Source organism: Wyeomyia smithii, chromosome 2, assembly GCF_029784165.1.
Source record: "Wyeomyia smithii strain HCP4-BCI-WySm-NY-G18 chromosome 2, ASM2978416v1, whole genome shotgun sequence".
Lineage (NCBI taxonomy): Eukaryota > Metazoa > Arthropoda > Insecta > Diptera > Culicidae > Wyeomyia > Wyeomyia smithii.
The window spans coordinates 123,430,183-123,445,077 of record NC_073695.1 but is presented as its reverse complement, the minus strand read 5'-3'; the positions used below and the strand labels follow the sequence as shown (position 1 = coordinate 123,445,077).

General features: G+C 35.4%; 1 protein-coding gene across 1 annotated transcript in view; it reads left to right on the top strand.

The window, feature by feature from the left end:
- LOC129725800 (uncharacterized) overlaps positions 1-14,895 on the top strand; it is a 181,548-nt gene that overhangs the window by 135,359 nt on the left and 31,294 nt on the right. The window contains 3 exon segments of the mRNA XM_055682025.1: positions 4,996-5,151; positions 5,759-6,046; positions 6,783-6,959. Coding sequence (XP_055538000.1) covers positions 4,996-5,151; positions 5,759-6,046; positions 6,783-6,959 — 621 coding nt within the window.

Below are 14,895 nucleotides of genomic sequence, written 5' to 3'. Positions count from 1 at the left end.
CATGCGAAAATACACAGAAATCAAAATGGCGAAGCTGTTGTCTGATTCAGTCTTTGAACATGAAAGGAATTCTTCGATGACTTCCCAATAAGTAAGCTTTAGAAAGACCATAAGAATCCGGCATCGAGATTTCACACAGATTCAGTTCAAATTGCGAGAAATTTCTTGAACATAAACAGTTGGAGCTAACAGTGATGATCGCCAACGAATGTCGCAGTATCATTTTGCCATTTTGTATGTCGTTTAATTCATTTACGAATTGGCGATTTTGCATGCCCGTGGACTTATCAAGCAACATATTTGGATAATTTATGAAAACTATTCCTAGTCTCTAAAGAATTTGAGAAACCACAATTGAAAATTATACATTGTATTAAACGTAGAACCTATCAGACAATCAAATGCTTTTCACTTTACCGGTAGTTAAATTTTACGTGAAACTCACATGAAATGCATATGTCTACTGAATAAGATTCACACGATAAATCATCTCACCAGTTCATGATGAACTCAAATGACAATCACGTAAAATCTACATAAAAATGACAGTGTAAAATATTCACATAACTCATTTCATTCAAAGGAAAAAAACTCTTGACTTTGAAACCGCTTGGTAAGCCAGTTTTCTTATTGAGGATCAAAGACTTTTAAAATTCGGGTTTTGCTTGGGAAAAGATTATTTTTTTCTTGATTTGTCTTTTAATGCGGTGGCCTGGGCCCCCTGGGAACCCCCCCCCCAATTCGGCTCTGGTACTAGTGGAGCTATCCCGCAATAATCAAGTACTTTTAAATTGGATACTTGGACACTGTGGTATCGAGGGCAATAAAAACGCAAACTCCCTCGCAAAACAAGGATCAGCACCAAGTTTGCCAGATCTACGGATTTGTTTCGATACGGATCGGTAGACAACATGTATGGATTTTTAAAGATATCCACGGAGATCAACGGATTTTTTCAGATTGCTATCCCGGGGTAAATTTATTAAATAAATTTAAAAGGGAATTCTCCCGTCGGTTTCATTTAAAAATTATGTTAAAATTATGTACTTCCGTCGTTTGCACTGTTTTATTCAAAGTTTTACCTTAATGAAAAAAATCCATGCATGCTTCGGATTTACACGAAATAGTTGTTGCATCTCTGATTATGCGCAGCATTTCCCCGCACAAGGAATCTTATTTCATGAATCATCAACGAGACCAAGAGACAAGGTAGTTTTATGCTTTTTGGAAACTGTTACTTCTTTCAATCATATTTATTTATATATACCCTTTATTTTACAAACAATGAAAGATTCGAAGTTTGAAAGAAAATTATTAAATCTTAGAATAAGGTTTTAAAAAATGATTCAAACTATAAAAACCCAAATTAATTCACCTATCGGCGAGACCCAGCCTTTCTTATTCGATTTTTATTATTTGTTAAAATAGAACTACACAACACTCCAATTTAAAAAATACACCTTGAAAATTTCAGCTGAATTTGAAACACTGCTGTGCAGGTGTTATTCATGCGACTGAAAGAAATGTCTCATCACCGACAGGGAAGTCAGCTGACGCTGATAACTCTTATAGACCTGTGTGATCGAGACCAAAGCCAGTCTGAGTCATGCCTGGCAGTTAAGATTAAAGTTCATTAAAGGCAGGCAGTCGGGTAAGCGAAAAATAAGCGAACTGAAAATATGATACAGATTGGGAAAAATATACCGCATCCAGACGGGACTTGAACCCGCAGTCTCCCTGACTACTTCACTGGTTGCCGAAATACATCCTAAAAAGGCCAAATTCTGCCTAATCTGGTTATAGTACAACATCAAATTTGAAAAATGTTGAGGCCACATATTTTGATCGTTGCTATAGTTTTAAACAGTCTCCGAGCTTCTTTTCTTTCCATAACTTTTAAACCACATGTTTAAACATTATGATGGTTTAAAGACAAGTTCATTTGGTCAATTGAACCCAGCTAGTGAAAATCGGTCCAACCGTTTTGAAAAAATTGAGTGAGCTTAAGCAGTCTTTGAAATATGTTTCTTTTCAAAACGTGATTTTCTTCTCTTATACATATCTTTTATACATAACTTTGAACCACACGTTTAATCATTAGTTAAGGGTTTTCAGGGCAGCCCGTTCATTTGGCACTTGTTTTGTTTGAATTGTTTGTTTAGTTTCTGAGTTAATGAAATTTCGTGATTTTCACAGTCGGCAGTGAGCACAGTGAGCAGTCTTTGGTATATGCTTTGCTTTTATAACGTGATTTGATGTTTTTATAAATAATGGTCAAAGTTACTAACCGATTACAATGAAATTCAAAAGCAACTTGTGGGACAACTAGGCCTTTCATTAGAGACTAATTTTATGAAAATCGGTTCAGCTATCTCTGAGAAAAGTGAGTGAGTTTAAAGAGCCTCTGGAAAATATTTCTTTACATTAATTTTGAACCATATGTTTAATCTTTGTGAAATTTAAAAGTTAAGGGTCCTGAAGATAGCCCGTTCATTTGACATCAGTTTTGTTAAAATCGGTTGAATAGTTTCTGAGATATTGATGTTTCGTGATTTTTACATTTTGATACATAACCTCTAAACCAATAATCCGATTACAATGAAATTCAATAGCAACCTATGGGACAACTAGACCTTTTTATTTTCAATTAATTTCACGGAAATCGGTCCAGCCATTTCTGAGAATAGTGAGTGAAAAAAAAAGTTGCACATACACACACACGCACACACACATACACACATACATACAGAAAATGCTCAGCTCGTCGAACTGAGTCGAGTGATATACGACATTCGGCCCTCCGGAGCACTTTCATACCTTCAGTTTTTTTTAGTGATTGCTATACCTTTCCAGGAGAAAGGCTAAAATATCTATTCTGTGCAATGGATCGGTATAAAAAGTGAAACATGAATGTGGTTTCCAGCAAGCGACTATTTCAAGCGTCTTCACGGTACACTTCATAGTTCGTAGTCGAAGCGTTGTATTGTATCACTTTCTGAAGAGGATCCTGTTTCTAAGTCTAAATGACATCCGCAGCCAGTGTTAATTTTTCTCGAAAAAAACACATACATTGCTTACTTTACAACATAAAATATGACAGAAATGTTATTTTGCATTTTATGCGGACAAAAACGGTACGATTCCGAAATATATCAATATACCTTTTCCTTGACATGAGAGTTGAAATCTTTGGCAGGTCCAAGCTGCTTTTAAATAACTTACTCTAATTGTAAAAAGCAATACATAGTACCAGTTCCAGCAGTGTTGAACATTGGACCTCCTCACAAAACTGTTCTTTTTATCTACTCTAGATAAAATTATGTACTTCCGTCGTTTGCACTGTTTTATTCAAAATTTTACCTTAATAAAAAAAATCCATGCATTCTTCGGATTTACACGAAATAGTTGTGGTATCTCTGATTATGCGCAGCATTTCCCCGCACAAGGAATCTTATTTCATGAATCATCTACGAGACCAAGAGACAAGGTAGTTTTATGCTTTTTGGAAACTGTTAGGGGTACTGGGGGTAAGCCCGGCCCCCTAAGGAAAATGATTCTTTGGTAGCACTTGATTGCGAATATTGTTATATTTCTTTCACAGAATCATTGCCCAGATTGTTTTCTACAAGATATGAAGGTTTTCAGTACTTTCAAACTGTTATTTTAGAAGGAATAGTGAAGTTTTGAAACTAAGATAAAAACGACGTTTAGCAATCAGTGCGGGTGAAACCGGCACCCCTTGGGGGTAACACCGGCACCTAAGTTTGTTCATGAATTAACTCGAATTAACTGAACCAATTTGAATTCGGAAACCGCCGAATGAGAGATCTTACATTTCTGTATGTTACTGTTGAATTTGATTGTTGTCGGTTAGCTGGTTCTGGGCAGATTGCCAGAACAAGTTCCGGTGAACATTATGTATAAGCAATGAAAGAATTTGATACTCGGCAAGCCTATCATGTGGCACTTAAAATCATATTATTAACTAGTTTCATTGAAGCCTGGATCACATTGACCACACCGGAGCATATTTCAAATACCACCGGGAAAGCCGTCAGTTTTGTGACTTGATTCAGTTCATTTGACACCTCTAATAACCCTTGGAATCATTCATAAATCACAGAAGAGCTTGAGTGCATGGTTCTAAGTCGATTATTTAATTTATTTATCAGCGAGACATCGATAATAGATGAGAAATATATGTCAGTAACATCCAACTAGCCTCAGACCATGTCGGGCTTACCCCACTCACTGGGTGACGGTGTTACCCCGACAGCACACATTTTTTTAAAGAGTATTTCTACAAATTTATCGCTTCAATTAACTTCAGATCGAATTCCTGTGATTGCTAACAATACAGGCAATAAATTGTAGAGCAACGAAAAATTATTTTAGTCTTTTCAAATGAATAAAAGCTTAAGTTCCACTCACAAAAAATTACATCCGTTTACGCATTAGCTGCAGTAGCGTATGTTTTGTCTATTATTTTGACGTTTGACGTTTCACGGTGGCTTCGATGTGTCTTAAAATGTCTAAAATATTAAATACCAACACTTCACATATTACAAAACACAGTTATTTAGCGTTTTCTAGTAAAATCCTAGGGGTGACGCTCTTACCCTCAGTGCCGGGCTTACCCCCAGTACCCCTACTTCTTTCAATTATAATTATTTATATATACCCTTTATTTTACAAACAATGAAAGATTCGAAGTTTAAAAGAAAATTATTAAATCTTAGAATAAGGTTTTAAAAAATGATCCAAACTATAAAAATCCAAATTAATCCACTTACCGGCGAGACCCAGCCTTTCTCATTCGATTTTATTATTTGTTAAAATAGAATTACACAACACTCCAATTTAAAAAATACATTTGGCAGGTCCAAGCTTCTTTTAAATAACTTACTCTAATTGTAAAAAGCAATACATAGTACCAGCTCCAGCAGTGTTGAACATTGGACCTCCTCACAAAACTGTTCTTTTTATCTGCTCTAGGTCATACGCGACAAGGTCTCCGCTGCAGAATTTGCAAGGTTAATGTACATGCCGATTGTGCACCACAGCTGCCGAAATGCCAGGTGAAACAAAAACTGCTCAGACGCCAGAAGAGTACTTCGGAAATCGAAAATCGCATAGAAGCAGAAGAAGAAAGTAAGTGTTTTTTTTTAATTATAACATCAATTACCAGCCACAATGTTGAGTGGTTTGCACACTGAAACAATTCAAATCCCATTTGCACTTTTCATTCATTAGAATTATTCCATTGGTATTTATGAATTCTAAAATACTGATTGTGATCAGAAAAATTGCCAACACTGGGATTACATAAGTTATTTATTGCTATTAACGGTATTCGATGTGGCATATATTGCTTCCACTGAGTTGTGCGCCGTTACGAGAACTTTTCAGTGCTATTTTTCAAAATTAAGATTTCAAAGCAAATTATCAAATTTATCAATCAATTATAAATAAGGAACATAAAGATTATTTGAAGTATTTATTTGAAAAGGAAATTACAGTTCCTGGTGATGCACAGCACAGCGTTAGCAAATGTAACTAACAATCGCGTAGATAGCATCTGTTGTAGTATACCAAATCAACTGTCCTTCATTTTATCATTAATAGTTTTATTCTGGATTCATCCATGCTTCTCCCAATTTAATTAATACTAAAAACGGAACAGTAATTTTTTTTGTGACATATAGTCTTCAAATTGTGTTTTTATGTTGACCCTGGTAACTATATCCCAAACCCACAGAAACAAACGACATCGATCAAATCTATCAGGTCCTCAAAAAGGCAGGTGAAATTTCCAGTGGCAAGTTGGCAATCGACTCGAAACTTCAAACAACAAACGCCACAGTTGGTGATGCCAATGCGGCAAATACTTGTTCTAGTAATCCACAGCTAGAAATTCCTGTAGTGAATGTGCCTGATTATCCTGATCGTACGCCTAGAAGGGGACCAGTAAAATCTCAGGGGCCAAACTATCAACCACAAAAACAGGGACTGTCAGCGCCGAATACGACGGACATGTCAAACTCAGGTCCGCACTGATTTCGTAAACATTCGTAGTGTCGTTTATTATTTATTGTATGCTCTCGCTCTTTTTATTCTCGTTAATCTTCTTTCGTTTATATTTTGTGATTGCTGATTTGCACCAGTTTCGCAGTATGAATAGTAGAACTCATAGCTTGTATATAGATCATTCGGGATAACTTTTCCGAATTAGTTTTGTCTGTATTTTGACAAACAAAGAAAAACTCTTCGATAACACTAGATTGTTCGGTGATATTGATACTTTCCAATGGCGCGGAATCCTTGATATATATTTCAAGTTCTAATAAAAGCACACAATATAGTTGGCATTGTGAGTAATTCATAACAGTATCAAAAATAACCGCCAAGAACTACGTCACGAAATGTTTGGTTTTACCAACTTGTTTTCCATTCAATGACATGGCTACGGCTTGAAAAACCCAAAATGTAAAGCCATGTCATTACTCTTTTACCAGCATAAAACGATGATCTTCAAAAGTCAGTCGACAGTGCTGAAAGTATTTATAGTATTCATTAGAACAATGGCACCACCATTCTCCTATATTTGAATAATGAATTAAATTCATTCGTAACAAATTTATTCAAGGGGGTAAAAATTTTATTGATTATTGACGGATATCAGCTTTGTAGCAATAATGTAGTACCTACGGTAGATTTGTGATCTCATTGCACTAATTTCTTAAACGTTTTACCCTAAACACGCGTCCCCTTTAAACAAGCAGCCTTGCGCTCTACGGTACCAAACATTACTAGTTCATCGGCAACGACCTCATCGGGATATGCTTCAATGGCTGACCTGGGAACGAAGCGTAAACTATTTGCCGGCTTTCGTCCGATGTCTGGCTTTGGATTGCTAAGATTGCGCTCAACACAACACCGTTCAATTTCGCTGCCAGAAAGTAATTGTGTTGCTGAAAACGTTGAATTTTGTTGTCCGTATTTTGTTATGAACCTTTGCATCACCTTGTCCAGGTCCAGCCCATTTCAATCAAGTGTTACTATATGATCGTTATGTGTCAGTGTCAGTGTATAGCATCTGTGTTTGAGTGTAAATCGATGATACATGTATAGTTTTCTAAAAATTATTCTTCGAAAAACGCGTTACCTATGGTACCCTTATTCAGTTCAGCGATATTCTTGTCTTCACACTCGTCTATTTCTGAGTCTAGGAATGAGTATGTATAATAGTTTTTACATGTCCTATTCATTCAAAATTGTTCATTATTCATTATGTATATAACATTGTATCCCCTCGTCGAAAGTAAAATACTCTAAAACCTTTGACTTCCTAATCCGAAGATTTCTTATGTTAGTCATTGATGTTAACTCAGCAAAAAAGTATTTACGAAACGTGTAGAACGTGTGTTTCTTTCGAACCCCGTTCCGTTGCTGTCTGAAATGCCTATCATTGCGAGTCAAGCGTGAATCTACCGTTTGGCGCTAACAGAATGTCAAGCTAATAAATTAATTGATAAAATAACTTTTAGTTATTGTGCAAATCACGTGATCATTTTTTCAAAACGTTCGAGATATTTGGGTTGAAATATTGCGACATCTTCGATTTTTTTGATTATAGACGCTTTAAATTTAAGCGTCATTCGCGTCTGTCTGAGATTTTTATATGATGCAGTACGCTTGAAATTGCTGTATCTCCGGCTTCGCTTTTCTAAATTTGATTGTTCGTAATTTTTATATAAATTTACATGTACTTCTTGTAAGCACACATGCTTTTCGTATATGGTGTATTTGCTCCCACTATGCAACTTTGAATAACGCCAAAATAACATAATAGGGGTCTTCTCATAGAGCTCGTATACAAATATCCGTCAATTGTGTATCTTTCATTACTGGTCAATGGAGGTGGGTATTTTTTTAATTTTTGTTCACTAGCTCTGCATGGATCGCAGTACGATGTACCGGACACAACTCGGTAGATCATGGAAATCAGCGGAAATTGTTTCCTAATCTAAGAATAAGATGAAAATTTGCAATCACCGATTCTATCTTTTTCTGATCGAGCCCACATAATTGTGTTGGTAGAAGATGATACAAAACCTTCTCTCTCGCTTTTTGAAAATCTAATTCAGTGTTTTATCGCTCACAACACAAGTGTTAATATCGCAGCTGCTACGTAAAATAAAAACTGGAGCAAACAAGTGTTTTAATATGGTAATTTCTTTGATTTAGGTTTTGTTTTCCATCCGTTTTTCCTGCATAATTGTGTGGGCACGGGCGGCTATATCTACCATATACGGCAATACTGCAAAAAAAATTTACAATGATATTGTAATATTGTGTTTCTGATGCCATTATCAGAAAACGTATTTTCTCAATTTCAGAATTTAGCGTATTTAATAGGATACCCGATCAGAAAGACAAAACAAAAATGTAACAGAAGCTGTTAGTTTGTTATGGGAAAAATCTATCAAGTTGTTTTTTGAATTTGATCCCGTAAGGTGTTAAAATAACAGAAATCAGTCCACTTGTATCAAACACATGTCAAACTTTGATACTAAAGTATCAGATTTCTATCAAAAAAAAGATAGTATATAGAACAGTATATTAACAACCATTGTTAGAAATAATTGGATTTTATAGAGACGAAAAATTTGTTAAGATTTGTGCCAGAACGACTTCATTTCAGAATTTGTTATTGTAACTCATTCAGATTAAATTTTGTTAATAATATCTGATAGAGAAATACAAAATCGTATCAAAATATGTAATTTGTATATTGTGTTGATAGAATTTGGTATTTTTTTAGTTATGCTCTTCCGTAAAAGATTGCTTTGGAAATATTTATTTCATATTCATAGAACTTTTTAAAACATGTAATCTATCCAAAAATCTGAAAGTAAAAATTTGATTTGGGTGAATGTTTTGAATTTTTGTAATCTCGTTTTGTAAATATCAAAAATTATTAAAAATTAAAAACATAAAAATTATTTATGCTTTCATCACGAACAATAAATTCAAACTGTATCAACCTATAACAATAAGTCAGTGATTACCGGCATTAAGTTTTTCAATCAGCGGAGTTGAATATTTTGTTAGCGTAACCAACCTCTGGTCATAAAAAATAATCCGAATGTTAAAGCATAATCATCAACTCTCGGTTTTAAAAAAAAAATCAGTTTCCCGCAAAACCACACCCATCTCACAAAACGTCTAAAACCTGTATCATACTAACCGTTGCAGCGGTCAACCGCTACCGTTCCGTTCTTTTTCGACCAATCAGAACACAGCGGTCGACCGTCGCGTGTTGTTGTTGCAAAAAATAGAATCTTTTCTATTTTCGCCGCCGACCGTTCCCAACGGTTGCCGGCTGCTGTCATTGACATGGCGAAGGCAAGCGATTCTCTTCACACCTACACATTTGCCCTGTTCAAAATGAAACCATCGCCAATCAATTTTTTGACCAATTTTACATAAGAAAAGCTATATTTAAGGTATCCAGCCCAGCGGCTTTTAATTAGTGGGAATTTGGATTCATTTTTGCCAGTGTGCTGGTCGATGTGTTGGTCGAAAATTGACATCGCCAACCAGCGTTGCCGGTGCTATCAATGTTTTGACTGGCTGTCGTGTGTGCCAAAAAGAGAAGCACACATTTTCATTTGTCAAGTCTCTATATGTGATCTTGTGTAGGTGTGAAGAGATTCGTTTGCCTTCGCCATGTCAATGACAGCAGCCGGCAACCGTTGGGAACGGTCGGCGGCAAAAATAGAAAAGATTCTATTTTTTGCAACAACAACAAGCGACGGTCGACCGCTGTGTTCTGATTGGTCGAAAAAGAACGGAACGGTAGCGGTTGACTGCTGCAACGGTTAGTCTGATACAGGCTTAACGTGCTGCGTAGTACATGGTTTCTGGTTTGCGACTCTTCGAATTTCCTTAAATTATCAAAAGAACATCAAACAAACGTCTCAAAACATAGTCATATACTTGTCGCTGGATCGTTTATTTGAAGGATTCGAATAACAATTTTGCTCTACACACCTCGGCTGCATAATGCAACTAACATTTCGCTATGACCTGCTAACACCTGCTAACAAATTCGCTAGATTAAAATCGATCCATTTGAGGTGTTCTGCTTCTACCATTATTTAAAAAAGTTTTACTTCAACGCATACATACTGACCATTCGCATACATTTGGTTTTTGACTTTAAAAACTTTTATTGTGTGTGCACATTTACTACCGCGTTTGTCGATCCGAATATTTTGTGGCTTCAATGAGTACGAATATGTTCTATACGAATACAATCTTCTAGCTGAGGAAGACGACACTATGGTCTCGACCCGTCCCTTTGGTCAACCGCTGTGCTTTGTAGCGGAGGAATTACAACCGGAAGAAACGACACCAAACCAGCAAGCAGTCAGGCGTAAAAAGTAAATTGAAAAATTCGAGTTCAGCAATGACAAACATATTATGCTCCGTCCGAATTTCCCGTTGATGCCAAATTTCGTTAGATAAAAAAAAAATTCGAATCTATGCTAACTATGTTAATTTCTGTAATACGTACTTGGTTATCTGATACGATTATGTAAGGAAAATATCCTGGTACTATGAATTAATCATAAATTATCGGATTAGTTATTCAGAAAAACGTGTTTTGATAACTAAGCAGCACAAAAGTATGTTTGGATACACCGGTTTATGCAAAAATATGTAACTTTTGAAGACGTTGCTTTATTAAACAGGTTCCCAGTTGAATTCACATAAACAAAAATATCGTAGTAAACGAAGGACATTTAAATTGGTTTATGTGCCACCATTGCGTGACTTTGCCAAACTTGTCATCATTCATAAATGTTAACGAACAAACTTTGCTTCGAGATTTTTTATTATACACGATTTGTATATCCAAAAATAAATCTAATACTTCTTTCTAGGACTTTTGATCGCATAATTTACAAAACAAATGTTTCAAACTCGCTTTCAATAATTTTTGTTCAAAAAACTTTCATTGATTTGTTTGCCCGTTTTGGTTGTCAGAGAAAATTTTAGTACGATGTGTTCCCTGTGACAGCGATAAATCTTGAATAATCAATAATCTCTCACTTGCAATCGCTAGAGTAGAAATTAAACAATTCGAATAAACAAAACGAAACGCCTACAGACTGTGATAACTAGTTTACGAGATGTTTTAGATAAAAAAGGTCGAGTAACAATGTATAGAACAAAACCACGAACATGGAAGCGAAGCTAGAAAAAAATAACAATTGAAATAGTTAAACGATATCAGAGCTGTATATTTGCTTGAAAAAAATGTAACAAGAAAAGCACTGTTAGTTTTACTAGCTTGAAAAATAAAAAAGGGTTTCTTCACAATTCAGTATTTTTGTGTTGATATTTTTCTTCAATTAATTTATTAATATTCCATTGGGATAATTTCTCCCAGTGTCCTTGCCATCGATCATTTTCTTCCTCGTGAAATTAAAACGAGATTTATCATCTCAGAAAATCTCTTGACCTGAGAGAATTACGATATCCAAGAATCACCGACACTTATCTCGAGTATGGTTCGAGCCCAGGACTCCAGTATGATTGACAGAGACATTACTGATACCTTTCAATCAGTTTTTAGTCAGTCTAAATCAGTGGTTCCCAACCGGGGGGCCACGCAGCTCTTAGCAATTTTTGACTGGTAGTTGAAATTTCTTTTCTTTGTGAAATCGGATTGTCAACTCTTCTTTGTATTAGGACCAAGACGTGAAACAAATTAGACTTGCAGAATGACTTGAGACTGAAAACGCTGCCTCGTACTGCAAAACTTGTATCTGAAATTATTTCAGGGGGGCCGCGAAGCTCTCTGTATTTCACAAAAGGGGCCGCGGAGCTCTTTGTGTTTAGCATAAGGGGCCGCGGAGCCAAAAAGGTTGGTCTAAATTGTTATCAGGTTAAATGAACACGCAGTACAGATTTCTATCATAATCTGCAACTGCTCGTTACATTTTTCTCAATTTTTCCTTTTTCTTGTAAAAACCAATAAGATTTAATTTACTGTTAATTTCACCGGCTAAGAAAAAAAATGTAATGCCTCTTTCACTCACGTAGTAGCTCAACCAGCAACATTATTTGTGTCAAATAAACGTGTAATTTTTCCTATACATTCTACGGCATATTTAAAAGCCATTTTAGGACCATGTGTTAACCAAAATTTCGATTTCTTTTCTTCGAAATTCTTCTCTATGTGTCATCAATTATATTCATATTTATTGCGTGCCTAAAACCGGATTTCAATTCCGACTTTTTTCATCAAATTGAGTTTCAATGATTATAATTAAATCATGCGATAGTTGAAGTTTTAAATGTCCAACATTCTAGCAATATTTTCTGATTCCGTCAGCATCGTTTACCACATGCCCACAGGACCAACAATCATATACTTTATTTGAGGCTTATTTGTTTTTATTCCGGTCTCTTTTAACCAGTATCTCAGTATGCTTTGCCTTGAAAAGCGATCTCACGGGCTTGGACGGTAGGATACCCCTAATTTGAAAATTTGACTACATTAGTTAGTTCGGCTTGAATTGTCTGCGGAATTGGTGGCATGACTGGAAAATTATACTTTACGTATTATAAAAGAAATGATAGTAGTGTATCACAACAGCTTAGGTATGAAGTACCACATAGTAGCAATCTGGGATCACTACTGTTTATTTCGTTTCGTGGGTTGCTTCAAAGTGGTCATTCCTGACCATATAATGTCAGTTATAGTATAAACGGAGAAGAGTTGTTTTGCGTTTACTAAACTCTTTAAGTTTGTTTGCTGATTTATGCACAATAAACTTTTTTAATAAAGTAGAAATAAGTTAGGAAATTTCAATTCAACAATATTTAACTACTATTAAAACGGTACTACACTCTCCAGAGTTATTATAATGACTGATTTATATACACATATGAACAGTATCTTGCGATGTATCTTTTTTTCTGAAAGGACAAATTACTATCTACAGCTTTGTCAAATACATTATACACATCGAACAAATTGTTCTAGCTTTATTTTTTTTGCAAATTTTTACCTTTTTTATTATTTTATCTCCTATGAAAATAAATAAATAAATTTTGAGAAATTAGCCTTAGGAGATAACCAATTTTAAATATTTTTTTGTTTACATTTTGTTGAAAAAATTCGCTTCTTTTGGAAAGACAAAATTGTTATCCACAACTATGCCAAAGACGTTACATCGATCAACAACAATATCGCACGTTGAGCCTTGGAGCTAATAGCGGTCTCGATCAACTAGATAAGTGGAGAGAATTCGTTATCGATATTGTATTTGGCACATTTTGCATGTGTAGGATAGGTACAACGATACACGGTGACCCAGTGCTGAGTCGAGAAAATTTCCAGCTCGAAAAGATCCTCGACTCGATCGGGAATCGAACCCGATATCACAACCGTGTGGGAGAGCTAGCCAACCGACATCGCTAACCACAGCACCACGGGGACCACGATCGATCAAACAAACCGTTTTTACTCAAAAATTATTTATAATCATCAAAACCCTTTTAACAAATACTCTTTTCACGAATTAGTCGTGAATAAAAAAAAAATATCACGAAATGACATTACATTTTTAGCATATCTGTATGAGGTAGCAGCAGCATTTTTCAGCATACATAATCATTCATTAGAATAATAACATAAAAATTGAACTATACAAATACAAAATTAAAATAAATTCAAACGCTCGTTGCGCGTTGTCACCCAAGAAAACAATTGTGGGAAATTTTCAAATTGGTTTAGGACGAGCAACATTGTATGTATGTTTGACCATTTGGAGCTGACCGAGCGAACAGTGAACATGACCTCAGTGCTAATGTGTGGCGACACCGTTTTTTGGGTACTTAATATTCGCGGGGTGTTTCTCAAGGGACTTTTCGTGACACACACCTTTACACACTTGTTATTCTGTTTTCTGTGGTGCGTGTAGCCATCAAGTGCTGTGCTTGTTATGTTGATGCTTAATTTTAATTACTAACAACAGTGAGTATTAACAAAATCAACGCCAGCCGAACAGAAAGGATTCATCCTGGTTATAAAATTGCTTTTGAGTGCTGGGTTTTGCGATACCTTTATTATGCGTTATTAAAGTATGTATCTGAGCTGGAACAGGCTGTTAAAAGGATGTCAACGTAAAGTACACCTACACGCCACGTAACCAATTAGGATAACGATGTAGTAGAGAAAATTCCTCATTCTGTTGCTGTAGTGTACCTATTCGAAGCAATGGTTTTGAATAGTTTAGTCTGCATGAAGCGTGTGAATTAAAGAAGCGTAGCAAAATTACGGGACGCTTTGATTTCTCTCTCCTGTGTCATTCTACCATAAAATGATGGACCTACTTTAAAGGTCAGCATTTCAATATATGTATAAATATATATAATATCCTGATGATTTCAAAAATTCAAGATTGAAAAGCTTAAAAGTGTTAGAAATTAAAATTGAAAGTAAGATGTTTGATCATGAAGAAATGATAACTAAAAATATAAAGCGGTAAAATTTATTTTCCAGAAGCGCCAACGTTCGAAAGCTTAAAATTGAAATTTGGAGACGCTCCGATGTTTGGTACATGTTTGACGGTCATTAAAAATAACCGCTAGCAGTGCATGCAAAAAAAGAAAAATAAAGATCATTGTGAAATGCTTCAATACTGTAATCTAACAAGTTTAACTCCTGACGATTAGATGAAGAAAAAAAGACTGACGATGTGAAATTTGAACTGATTCTTTTGTTTTTGAGGTAGTCTGAAAGTAGGTAGTGAAATCATAAAGTATTAGATGGAGAAGTTTTAATGAGGCCTAAGGGATCGTTTCTAAACCACG